General features: G+C 38.3%; 1 protein-coding gene across 4 annotated transcripts; it reads left to right on the top strand.

The window, feature by feature from the left end:
- Positions 1-3,270: 3,270 nt before the first annotated feature.
- LOC135743083 (uncharacterized) lies at positions 3,271-12,533 on the top strand. Of its 4 annotated transcripts, none has more exons than XM_065260617.2 (7): positions 3,271-3,604; positions 10,223-10,305; positions 10,842-11,132; positions 11,241-11,261; positions 11,481-11,504; positions 11,722-11,754; positions 11,903-12,533. In XM_065260617.2, exons 2-7 carry the CDS (start codon positions 10,230-10,232, stop codon positions 12,070-12,072), a joined length of 615 nt encoding a protein of 204 aa, XP_065116689.1. In that variant the 5' UTR covers positions 3,271-3,604; positions 10,223-10,229; the 3' UTR covers positions 12,073-12,533. The 4 variants fall into 4 exon arrangements, with proteins under 4 accessions (XP_065116689.1, XP_065116687.1, XP_065116690.1 ...); XM_065260615.2 differs by having other exon boundaries at positions 3,273-3,604; positions 11,478-11,504; XM_065260618.2 differs by having other exon boundaries at positions 3,273-3,604; positions 11,725-11,754.
- The last annotated feature ends 1,424 nt before the right edge of the window (positions 12,534-13,957 follow it).

Consider the following 13,957-nt stretch of genomic DNA (forward strand, 5'->3'; position numbering starts at 1 on the left):
ACTCCCAAATGAAGAACGAATCTGTGATCATTGTGAAAGTGGTTAAATCGAGACAGAGACATACTTTCACCTTTACTCTGGTAAATATAAAGAGCTTAGAGAAAAACACTTTGACAAAATCTCAAAGCTCATTGCAGAGTTTGGTTGATTTTATTATTGATTACACAATGGAACTAGCAGTGTAATAATAAAAGTGGAAAAAGTGCAGAAATGTTATACATTCATTTTATTAGCCTACCTTATTTTAAATGTATTAAAAACATAACACATTCAATTCCAAATCAAAATATTAACAACATTTACAAGTCTGTCTTGTTCTTTAAAAGGGAGGCAAAGAAAATTAATATTGTTTAAAAAATAATAGAAGTGTCAACATTTTTCTCTATTAACCTAGAAAATGCGAAAAATATCAATCCAGTAACTTAGTTTTGGTAAACCATTCTCTGCAAGCATGTGGCAAAATAAGTCATTGAAATTTGGATCCCCTTGTGATGTCAGAAGGGGATAATACCGCCCCTTAATCTGCCCTATCCAACCATGACACTGCCATTTAGTGCAGAGATCAGCAAATTTTTGCTCACACCTGTACAGAGTTTCAACATGTTATAATAAATTATCTATGGGGTATTTTGAGCTAGAACTTTACATATACTCTGGGGACACCAAAGATTTATTTGACATCTTAAAAAAGTCAACCATTATATTTCAGCCCAGGACTCAAAGTTCCTGTCAAATTTTAGATTTACCTTCTGTCAGAATCTAAAAAAAATTCTTCCACACACCCACAGGTGAACACATACTCAAATCAAATATTCCTCCCTTATATCCTCTATTTACATAACCCTCATATATACAAACTGCTATATTAATATTTATTATATATTACTGCTTTACGTAAAATCCTGTAATGGTATATTGTTTACAGCAACGCATTCATATCTATCCTGTTATTGTATACTATTCATGTGCACAATGCAGAGTAAACTTTGTGTCATGTTGGTATGGATCTTATCATCCAAACATTATATTGTTTGCTGTTTGGCAATGCTCACTTTTGATTGATGATCTTGTAAGGAAAGTGTTATGACATCTCCTTTAGCTCTCACTACAGCTTGCTTGGTTGGGTCATGTAAGGCAAAACGAGGACGTGCTCCGACTCTACATCTCTGTTTGAAGAATCACTTCCCCAGAGTTATTGATCATGCGATTGTTCTCCTGACATGTTTGTTTCATTGCTGCTCCAATCCCAGTAACTGAGCAGATTGTGAAATACTCAGACCGGCCCGTCTGGCACCAACAACCATGCCACGCTCAAAATTGCTTAAATCATCTTTCTTTCCCATTCTGACATTCAGTTTGGAGTTCAGGAGATTGTCTTGACCAGGACCACACCCCTAAATGCATTGAAGCAACTGTCATGTGATTGGTTGATTAGATAATTGCATTAATGAGAAATTGAACAGGTGTTCCTAATAATCCTTTAGGTGAGTGTATATGGTATTTTGAGCTAAAACTTCACATTCGCACTCTGGGAACATCAAATAATTATTTTACATCTGAAAAAAATCTCATATGATCCCTTTTAAGCATTTATGTTCATTTTAGCTGAGCATCATAAACTTTGCTGCATTTCTTCATACGTTTTCCTCTCTCAAATCAACTTTTTAATCAGCAGCAGATGTATTTCATAGCAATGGGTGAAACATTTGGTTTTCCTCTTTCTTAATAAAGGACATAAAGAGCAATTTTTAACAGAATGAACTTATTTTCCAATTAAACTTCACATTGGTATTATTTCGATCATGCCACTTTCAATAGTCAATAACTCATAACAATAATGTGGATATCATTATATCAGTATTGTTTTTCTATAACAATACTACATCTGTAAGTAAATAATTTCCAGTGCAGAAATATTACTAATAACACTGGTTTAATAGGTAACTGATGTTGCACTGCTATTGAACATAACTGTCTGTTACCCTTATTTTTTTCACTTCACTTCTTTTGCATATCGTTAACATGAACTAATACACAGTTACACACCAAAGGAAACGTAAAAACGTGAATCTGACCATTTGCTCTTTAAATGAATCCACCCCACATTATAAGCATGAACCACGCTTAAAGGGTAAAGAGAGTGGTGTTGCTACAATCTGTAATAAAATATTTATCTGAATGAATTAAATTCATTTGAAACAATAATGTGAAATACAGAAATAACTGATCATAAAAACAAACAGCAGCTAACAGACCTCTGGGCTGAGCTAGTAGTAGCTGTAGATAAAGCTCTTATCACTGTGTTCTCTCTGTATTAGACAAAACATGACAGAGCTCACGCATACCCATAAACCCATAAACCATATTAGACAAGAGTCTGTCTCTTGGGCTCAATATAAGGGTTGTAGAAATATCACCTCAGAACGATCTTATTTCAGACATCTGCCTTGTCTCATACACGATACTTCTTTCCACGCTACCGATTAAGCAGAACAGTAATTTCCACTACTAAAGAGCTTTATTAGTACTCTCCCAGACTTGTCCCAAATGAAACATGTAACAGATAACCATGAAGATATGGATGCTGTAATAGGAACCTTGAACAACGTTTGTTCTAGCACACTGGAAGCTGTTGCTCCCATTAGATCAAAGCAAAACAAGAAAAATGTCAGCACAATGACCACCTGTCTGGGTTCAAGAGGTGCATGCTGTGAAGTTGAGAGACCTCTCAAGTTTATTCAGCTCATTGTTTTTGTAACATGTACACTGTTTGTCATTTTCAAAAAAAATAATGTGTGTACAATTATTTTTATTATTAATATTTAATGGTTTAGTATGAAATAAATTCATTAGTAAAAAAGACAGATTTTTCTGTCTTTTCTCTTGCGTTTATTCATGTAGCTGCTTTGAAACAATTAAACAATTGTGAAAAGTGCACTATTGGCAAAACCTAGGTGATATTTAACTTTAATTTCTTAGTTAACTTAGGCTACTGAAGTCATAATCAGTGAACTTTCGTTTATTCAGTTAACTTTCGATATAGCTAACTTTCGTTACAGTTAATCAATTTAATTTAAAAAAGACTCCAGCTGCGCTTTCGCCACGATTAGAGTAGAAAACACCAAAAATAACTAATGTTGGCAGGCTGAAGCCAAGAGAAAATAATGAGCAGAGTATAGGCTACGTCATCTTAGAAAAGATGTCTGGCCAGCTAGTCTGTATGTCGGAAAAGATTACTGTATACAAACTGAGTCAGACGTGAGAGGGGCAGAGACGATACTGTTGAATTTTTCATTGTCTTGACACTACACATAAGAGCTCGCTGGTGCGCTGATATGTAGCTGATATATAGGACACATGGTCACCGGAGTTTTTTTGCCGGGCAATTGGACAAAAGTGGACGCGCGCTCTCGGATATGCGCTGATCGAGCTCTGAATTTCGCTCCGCATGCGTCTGAAGTGGGCGTGAGTGGGCGCTCAGCCTGCGTCCCGTGCGAGACGTGATAACTCCTTACTGCAGAGCCGAATGGGATGACAGCTCTATGTTTGTGCGCCCTGAAGAAGGATCACTGTGATTTTAACCTCTACAGAGTGAAGAAAAACAGTAAGTAATCACTGCTGTAACATTTAAACAAACCACACGACAGGCATTTGCGTCAATGCAGTCATCTTGAAAAATGGGATGTTGTTTTAAACAGTGGGGTGCAATGATAATTATTCGTTTAAACGGCGCGTTTAAAGCCCAGGTGAAGCTCGCGTTCATTGTGCTTTGATTTTCACGGATGCGCAAGCGGCGCGTTTATTATTTCTTTAGGCTTGCTGCCAGACTGGGGGGACAGGCAGGAATTTTGGGTGAGCAGCTCGAATGTAAAACAGTATAGGCTATATAACAGATCTAAAGGTTTTACTTGATTTGTCTCCCTCAAACAGAAAATGCATAATTCATATTCTGTGTCTTATAAATGTATAAATAAACGCAAAGGGAATAAAATGTTTTTTTCTGAAGATATTTAACAGTACCAGCTGAATTATAAAACTTTAATGTCAACATTGTTTAGATTTAATCGTGCGGTATAATGTGGAATCAATTCAGCTGCCAAGGAATGCCAGAATCTCTTGCCATCAGGGTGAACTGCCATCTGGAGAACATTTCCCTTTAAATAGGCTACTTATTTTATTATTGCTTGGTTTAAGGAAAATTGAAGGAAATTAAAAACTATTTCTACCAAAAAAGATTTATTGTGTATGTATTTTTCCATAGCCTATACTTTATATAAATGTATGTTTGAGCTGCCTTAATTTAAAACAACCTGCACTGACATATCTTATCAGTGCCACTGTTTTGTCCCAAGATGCACACAGGTAATTTTTTTCTAAGGTATGTTTGTAAAAATGACTTAAGTGTCCTAATATAAATAAGGCCTAGTCCTGGATTACAGTTTTTCACTTTGGTACATTTCTCAGATCAAAATTAAAATTCTCAAAACGACCTGTTCAGTCTTCACATCATTGTGTCACTTGTGCGCATAAAAAATGCACTTTCTCATTTCTTTGAAGAAGTTGCGAATGCTTTGGTACATCCATGCAAAGTATTATGTACAATTATCTGCTGTTTCCTACATTGTCAATTGTTTATGCCATGTCAAAATGTATTATAATGGGTGTGTCACGGCTAGTCCGTGACATGTTTTGTGTTTTGCACTCATCCGTTTCACCTGGACTCTCATGGACTAATTACGCCAACACACCACACCTGTTTGATTGTGTTTGCATTTATACGCCTTTGTTCCGTCAGCCTGTGCCGGATGATTGTCATTACCACCCTGTCTGTTCCCGTGTCACATTTTGATGTTCCTGTTCTGTTTACCTGTACTCCTCGTGCGTTGTTCCCGTTTTATTATTAAATGTTATTTATTTGTCCGAACTCTGCGTTTGTGTCCTCCCTCCACTCCCGCATCGTGACAGAATCATCCGGCCAACATTGGACGCAGCGAGTTCGCGGAGGGTGGCTCCCCCAAGAATTTCGTCGAGGGGGAGTAGTGACATCGGGGTTCGTATTCCATCAGCCCCGATGTCACTCGGGGACCACCGTGAGCGATCGCTCGCTCCTGCGGGAGGAGGATCGGCCCAGGCGGTCCCCCAACGGTTGAGTCGTCGTCGACTGTTCCTTGGAGGTCCACTGTCCTGCTCGCCGGGGGATCCGGAAAGGACCACGCCCGATTATTTCCCCGGGGTGGTCATCGGTGAGGGTCTCCGTTCCGCGAGGGGATGAGGATGTGACTTCCAGGGGCATCTGATCTTCGACAATTCCCAGGAGGGGGGTAATTCGTCTGCCTCAGTCCTCAGAGCGATCGCTCCGGTTCTCCTGGCGCATTCCGGCCCTACCAGTAGGTTTCGTCCCGGCGGCTGCCGGCTTCACCAGGGTTCCCGAGCCCTCCATCCCTCCCCTGGATCCACCCTACCAGACTTTGTTTTTTGTGTTTCATGTGAGTGTCTTGTAGCCACTCCTAGAGGGAGGGGTTATGTCACGGCTAGTCCGTGACATGTTTTGTGTTTTGCACTCATCCGTTTCACCTGGACTCTCATGGACTAATTACGCCAACACACCACACCTGTTTGATTGTGTTTGTATTTATACGCCTTTGTTCCGTCAGCCTGTGCCGGATGATTGTCATTACCACCCTGTCTGTTCCCGTGTCACATTTTGATGTTCCTGTTCTGTTTACCTGTACTCCTCGTGCGTTGTTCCCGTTTTATTATTAAATGTTATTTATTTGTCCGAACTCTGCGTTTGTGTCCTCCCTCCACTCCCGCATCGTGACAGAATCATCCGGCCAACATTGGACGCAGCGAGTTCGCGGAGGGCGGCTCCCCCAAGAATTTCGTCGAGGGGGAGTAGTGACATCGGGGTTCGTATTCCATCAGCCCCGATGTCACTCGGGGACCACCGTGAGCGATCGCTCGCTCCTGCGGGAGGAGGATCGGCCCAGGCGGTCCCCCAACGGTTGAGTCGTCGTCGACTGTTCCTTGGAGGTCCACCGTCCTGCTCGCCGGGGGATCCGGAAAGGACCACGCCGATTATTTCCCCGGGGTGGTCATCGGTGAGGGTCTCCGTTCCGCGAGGGGATGAGGATGTGACTTCCAGGGGCATCTGATCTTCGACGATTCCCAGGAGGGGGGTAATTCGTCTGCCTCAGTCCTCAGAGCGATCGCTCCGGTTCTCCTGGCGCATTCCGGCCCTACCAGTAGGTTTCGTCCCGGCGGCTGCCGGCTTCACCAGGGTTCCCGAGCCCTCCATCCCTCCCCTGGATCCACCCTACCAGACTTTGTTTTTTGTGTTTCATGTGAGTGTCTTGTAGCCACTCCTAGAGGGAGGGGTTATGTCACGGCTAGTCCGTGACATGTTTTGTGTTTTGCACTCATCCGTTTCACCTGGACTCTCATGGACTAATTACGCCAACACACCACACCTGTTTGATTGTGTTTGTATTTATACGCCTTTGTTCCGTCAGCCTGTGCCGGATGATTGTCATTACCACCCTGTCTGTTCCCGTGTCACATTTTGATGTTCCTGTTCTGTTTACCTGTACTCCTCGTGCGTTGTTCCCGTTTTATTATTAAATGTTATTTATTTGTCCGAACTCTGCGTTTGTGTCCTCCCTCCACTCCCGCGTCGTGACAGGGTGTCTGTTGAACAGTCTCACCCCCACAACATTTAGGCATTCGTTCATGGCATAAGTCAATGGTTGAACAATGTATATTTTTATACATTTCCTTTAGACTTATTTGCTAAATCTGTCCTGAATTGGTAAATTGCTCCCAGGTGAATCTTGACTTTCCATAACGATCTCATCCCTAATAAAAGAGGGGTCAGATTGGAGTTTACCTGCCAAAGTATGTGAAAGTTTGGCAAATTGTCAGCTTCCTTCCAACATCACCAGGCAATGATTTGCCGCCTACAACAGGATGCTGATGGAGTTCCTTCCACCCTTTTCATTCTTTAACCCCTTTGAGGAATATTTCTCAGGATAAAGATGGAAATATGATTGCCAGCCACATACACAAATGACCTTTCTGGATGCAGCATGTGATGTCATCACAGCAGATGCCTGCAGAGACTGGATAATACGAACTACAGTTTTTCTCAGTCGTTTTGGTACATTTCTCAGATCAGAACTGAAATTCTCATAACTTGTTCAATCTTCACATCATTGTGTCACTTGTGCACATCAAAAAAGCAGTTTCCCATTTCTTTAAACAAGTTGCAAATGCTTTGGTACATCCATGCAAATGATGTGCAATTATCTGCTTTTTCTTGCATTATCAATTGTTCATGTCATGTGGATCCAAATGTATTATAATGAGTCTCTGTTGAATAGTCTCACCCCTCACAACATTTAGGCATTAGTTCATAGTATAAGTCTTTACATGCAAAATGGTTGAACAAGTTGTCATTATAAAGGGTATGGTCAAACATTTTTTTATACATTTCCATTAGACGTTTTTTCTAAATCTGTCCTGAATTGGTAAATTGCTCCCAGGTGAATCTTGAATTTCTGTAACAGACAGAAACATCCCCTATAAGCAAAAACCAAGATGTTGAAATGGATAATAGACCCAGTAGAGTCCAGCTATGAGTCAAAAGGTGTTCAAGATGTTTGCTTTCACTGGCAGCCCAAATTTAGCCTTGTTTTAGCCAAACATGCTTGCTGGGTCAGGAGGTATGAAGACTTCAGTGTAATTCCTACAGCACTGCATGTACAGTTTTCCCTAAGGAGATTGTCCTACAGTATGTTCACATTTATACTTTTTTGTCTTTGTGCTATGCAGTGCTGTCTTTTTCTTTCTGTATGGCAATGACATGGTCTGTCAACGAATTACAGTACAGACAGTAAAAGCTTAAATGTAAATTTTGTCCAGTCACTTGCAATCAAACTCCCACGTACTGTAACTTACACTAAGGTGTAACCTACAATTTACAATAACTATCATCAAAACTTCAGCCATAGTTTACATCAGAACATCCATCCAGAGTAAACTGTTAAATTGACAATATGACTAAACAATTTGACTTATCCATACACAATGACACAAGGACTCTTGTCATTCTGATGGCACTGACATGTTCATTGACACAGATATTTACTTTCTTCAGATGAACTAAGGATTAGATAATTTTGCTATTTGTACAAATTGTTTTGAGAAATGCACTTGTTTTGCAAATGTCGAGGATGATTTGAGAAATGTACGAAGCGACTGAGAAAAATATTGATGGATGAACATTTGTGACTCAACAGACAGGAATGTCAGGAGGTGAAGGAAGCGCAGACGTTATCCTGTGTTTACATTTTTACTTTTGTTTTTTGTTTTCTTTGTGCTATGCAGTGCTGTTTTTTTCTTTTTGTATGGCAATGATAAACAGTAAAAGCGTAAATGTGAATCCTGTCCAGTCTCTTGCAATCAAACTCCCAACTTTTTTTAAATCTCTAAAGGTTCAATGTCTTCTAAGAGTGTTCACTATGGTATAACCTAAACTAAACTTAAGCCATAGTTTACATCAGAACAGAGTAAACTGTTATATTGACAACATGACTAAGCCATCAGTCTGTCTTATCCATATACAATAACACAAGGACTATTCTGATGGCACTGACATCTTCGTTGACACAGATATTTACTTTTGAGAGATGAACAAAAGGATTAGGTAATCATGGTGTTTTGCTATTTTTACGAATTGTTTTGAGAAATGCACTTACTGTTTGGCAAATATTGAGGATGACAAAATATGTTATTTTTCTGAAATTACTTTCACAGATTTTAACACCTAACAAAATTTAATCAAGAAATTGTTTATATTTGACCCAACAATGTGTTAAATTACAACCCAGCGAGATGGGCTTATTCCTTTAAGACATGTCATATTATCAATATAACCGTTTATGGTCTGGTATGGGATGGTCTGATGTGAACTATGGCTGAGGTTTTAATGACAATTATTTAAATTGTTGACGGACCATGTCATTGCCATACAGAAAGAAAAAGACAGCACTGCATGATAGCACAAAGAAAAAACAAAAGTAGAAATGTGAACATACAGTAGGATAGTCTCCTTAGGAAGAACTGTACACGCAGTGCTTACAGTGCAGTTTTTTTAATACTTCTGACATTCCTGTTAAGGTTCATCTGGGAGCAATTTATCAATTCAGGACAGATTTAGAAAAAAAGTCGAATGGAAAAGTGTAGAAATATTATTGACATATTGACTACCTGTTTAACCATTTTGCATGTAAAGAATTGAACCAATGCCTAAATGTCGTTGGGCTTGAGACTATTCAACAGAGACCGTTATAATACGTTTTCATCAACATGACATAAACAATTGATAATGTAGGAAACAGGAAGTAATTGTACTTAATCACTGCATTGATGTAGCAAAGCATTTGCAACTTCTTCAAAGAAATAAGAAACTGCTTCTTTGATGTGCACAAGTGACAGAATGATGTGAGTTGGGCTTATAACCCAAAAGTTGCCGGTTCGAGTCTCACAGCCAGTGGGTTGTGACTGTTATGTTCTTGAGGTTGTGTGTGTGTGTGTGTGTGTGTGTGTGTGTGTGTGTGTGTGTGTGTGTGTGTGTGTGTGTGCGTGTGTGTGTGCGTGTGCGTGTGCGTGTGCGTGTGCGTGTGCGTGTGCGCGTGTGCGTGTGCGTGTGCGTGTGCACGTGTGCGTGCGTGTGCACGTGCGTGTGCGTACGCGTGTGTGTGTGTGTGTGTGTGTGTGTGTTCACTACTGGGATATAGAGGTCACGTTTCGAGTATGTGTTGCATTCTTGACAAGCTTATCACTTGTCACTTTAAAAAGTGGAGCGCTGTTAGTAGTGTTCAGGCAACCTGTTGATGATGTTCAAGCACTTAATTGAAGGTTATGTAGCTATTTATGTGTGTTAATGTCACTGAATGTGATTGACAGCTGATTTAATCAAATAATCTAAAATAAAAACAACAAATAAAACACTATTCTTAACCTTTTTAAATCCATGTTGGTCTACTTTGTCTACTGTTTTCCTGTTGTTTTTATTTTTGTTCTGTGTATATATTTAATGAATATGTGTATCATTTTTGAATTTCTGGAAAACACTTTGGTCAGTCTGGTGACTAAACTTGACTTTACATTTTAATGTATTTATTTGTTTAATTTCTAAATTGATATAATGTCTTTCTAACAGAAGCTGGATGATGGGTGGTGTTAATGTTGTGCTACTGGTGCTGCTGGTTTGGACTTTCACTGCTGTCTGTGGGGATAAGACTGGTAATATAATGCATTCATCTAAGAAACCACTTTTTACTGGTAAACTTTATGAATGTGGTCAGTTTGTTGGTGTATTAACAATGTGTGATTCAGTGTAAAATCACTTAGGAGTGTAGATTCTCTTTCTGTTTACTTTCATGATCTCAGAAAGACTCAAATGTTCAGTCTGAAGTCTCCATCTGTTAAGACTTTGTATGAATGTAATAACTAACATTATCAGCTGATCTGGAGTCAGTCTTGTGTTGATCGTTGAAAGATGGAGTGATGGATCATAAATGAAGAAAAACTCAATTCACTTTTTTAACTCATTTTAGATGACAGTGATGATGTATATTGAAGTGTTATTATTTGCTTATTATAGTGTATTACACATAACATTGAAAACTGTCACAGATTTATTTTTAAATGAAAAAAGACTAATTGAATATAATCTATAATCTTCTTTTGTTAAATTCATTTGATTTATTCTGATACAAATGATTATTTTTGTTCAGTTGCTGTGTACATTAAGTTTAATATCATCTGTTCTTTTGCAGAGATCACAAGTAACTGTGAAGATGGAACTGCACATAACTCTGAAATAAATCTCAACTGCACAGTCACTTATCCAAACAAAAACTGCTGCATGACCATGTACAAGTTTATTAATACAGCAGCAGCTGATGACCCAACAATCTGTAGAGAGGAGTTCAGTAGTGATTCCTGTAAACAAGAGAGAAGAGTTTCATGTCCTTACACTGCAAATAAAGCCATGACAACAAAAGTCAAATTCTTTTTGCAAACCAAATGTGGAAAAACAGAAACATACTTCAGTGTGAGCAGAACAGGTACAGTTTAACTTCTTCTACATTGTTAATTATGGACTACATTTTCTCAGTTGGATCTCTTATCATGAATTTATTAACAGTGATTTTAAAATCTGTACAAATTTACAGGTGCTGTTGAAGATGTCACAGGTATTTATTTGTTCAATATCTATTGATCACTGATTATTACATTTGTGTCAGTTTGAGTTCTGTTGTCATTAAACCAAAAACTTCATACTAAATATTAATTTAACCCTTTTACGCACATTGTTTTAACAGTTGTAAAAATAATGTTGTATATAAACATTGGTTATGTTATTCATGATATGTTTGGGCTTTATTAACACTCGTTTTAAAATCTGTTAGCAGCAAACACGGCTACGGATAAACCAGGTATTAAGTTATTTAATTATGTATTGATCACAGATTATTGAATTTGTGTCAGTATGAGTTTTGTTGTCATTAAAGCAAAAACTCCATACTAAATATTAATAAAACCCTTTTACGCACATTGTTTTAACAGTTGTAAAAATAATGTTGTATATAAACATTGGTTATGTTATTTAAGATATGTTTGGGCTTTATTAACACTCATTTTAAAATCTGTTACCAGGTGGAACAAACACACTCAGGTATAAAGAAGGTACTAAGTTATTGAATTATTTATTGATCAATGATTACTGAATACTTATCTCGCTGGAACTTAAAAAAACTAAATCATAATAAAGATGAAGGTCATTATACCTGCACCTCTAAAGATATTTCATATTTTTCCCAAAACAATTTCACAGTATTAGCCGTCATCATTCCTGTCATAATCTGTTTGATCGTCATTATCATGTGGTTCATTCTCAAGAAGAAGCTCAACTTCAACACTTGTGGATTTCATAGGAATTATGATACGGATGTGTCTGAAAGAAATATCAGTCTATATTCAGATAGAGAAGCAGTGGAACAATAGCATCACATCAATATATTCATATTTTAACTAAAGGTCATGCAAAGTCCACATCAGATCTGGTCACAAAAAAGCACATATAGATAAAACAGCACATATGATATAAAATCTACTGACTGTTGAAAACTGTGTTTGTATATATGTATGTATGTATGTATATTACTGTATTTCTGTGAAATGTATTGTTATTGATTTGTTTGATCTGTATTTCTTAAAGATAAATTGAATTTCTATTGAATGATTTTCTATTGAATTGTATTTTACATTTTAACTCTATAATCTTGAGATTAAGCTGCACACCAGCAAACTAAAACTATGTTTGCTTAATTACTCTACTTGCGATATAAATGTCTGATATTAACTTTCAGCATCTACAAGCTGTTTTTGTACAGATGCTTGTCGTTTATCGATTGATTGGAGTTTATTTTAGAGAAATTAAATGAATATAAAGTTTTGTAAAACTCTCTAATTGTTGATGTCTTTTAATCAATATGTGTGATTGAACCCTTGACCTTTTGCATTGCTATGTTAACACAATGCTCTACAGGAATTAAACACTGAAATTGATTAATATTACCGTGGCCTGGTTTTACAGACACGGCTTAGCTTAAGTCAGGACTAGGCCTTAGTCAAATAAAGAGCCTCAAGCCTTGCCTGTGAAACCAGGGTACATAAAATGTAAAGCCTCACCAAAGTATTACTTTAACATCAACAGGTAGGGCTATGGCTGTGGCCTAATGGTTAACGAGGTTGGCTTGTAACCCATGAGTTGTTGGTTTAAGTCTCATGGCTGACAGGTTGTGATTAGATGCCCTTGAGCACTGAATAAGTTAAATGGAGAGGTCACATCTGGGTACCCATGTAGTCGTGCTGAACAGGTTTGTGTTGTTGTCCAAATGGGAAATGTTTATTTTAAGTTAAGAGTTTTATCAGTTTTGTGTACTTTACTGTTTGAATTACCTGCTTTACTCCCTTTCGATGTTAGCCTAGAAATCTAGACGCACCCTAGCGGCCGCAAAATATATTTGCTGCCAGGGTTTAGTCTAGGCACTCACAATACACTTAACCGGTCCAAAAACCAAAATTTGGTCAGGCCAATCACATCGTGTGTAGCGTCTGTGGGGCGTGCTTAACATGATGACGACAGAGCTGCAACGGTTCCTACTTGAAAACAGAGAATGGCTGCTGCTGCTGGCGAACAGCTTTCTTTTGAAGCGGCTTTGGCCGCGACTCTGGAGGACTTAGACTTATGTTTTTCTTTGAGAGAAGAGCAAATAAACCCTACTGAAGTCCTTTTTAAGCAAGAAAGATGTGTTTGGAGTTTTGCCGACTGGTTACGGTAACTACGTCACCTTCTTCGTTGCTCTGATCCGTCATAGCGCTATCCTATTGCGTGCAGAGGCATTTTGAGGGTCAACCTTATATCCCGCCCCTTGCATTGAGCCGTTTGTGTGAAGAGTTGCCAGACCTTACATCTTGATGTAGGTCTGGCTAACCAGGCTATTTCGATGTGCCATTTTATAAACACATACGGAAACTGGGGAAATTCATCTTACTTATCCTTTTAGTGACCCAGAGCAGAAGGATTTGGTTTTAGATAAATATTTAGTGAAGGGATGCCTCCTTTCATTTATTTAGCCACTGTGTGTTCTGTATTACAGTTTTTCTCGGTTGCTTAAATTAACAAATTTCTTGAAACTATCCCTCATATTCTCAAAACAGTAAACACAATATCATAATGCCTCACCCAATACTCCAAACAACATATTTTCAGGTCAAAATGAAGCTCTACACTCAAAACCGTTCACTCTTACTGAAAAAACAGACATCACACACAAGCTTTCAAAAACACACACACTACAACATAGTATTACACACTGGGCAATAA

This window comes from Paramisgurnus dabryanus, chromosome 1, assembly GCF_030506205.2.
Source record: "Paramisgurnus dabryanus chromosome 1, PD_genome_1.1, whole genome shotgun sequence".
NCBI lineage: Eukaryota > Metazoa > Chordata > Actinopteri > Cypriniformes > Cobitidae > Paramisgurnus > Paramisgurnus dabryanus.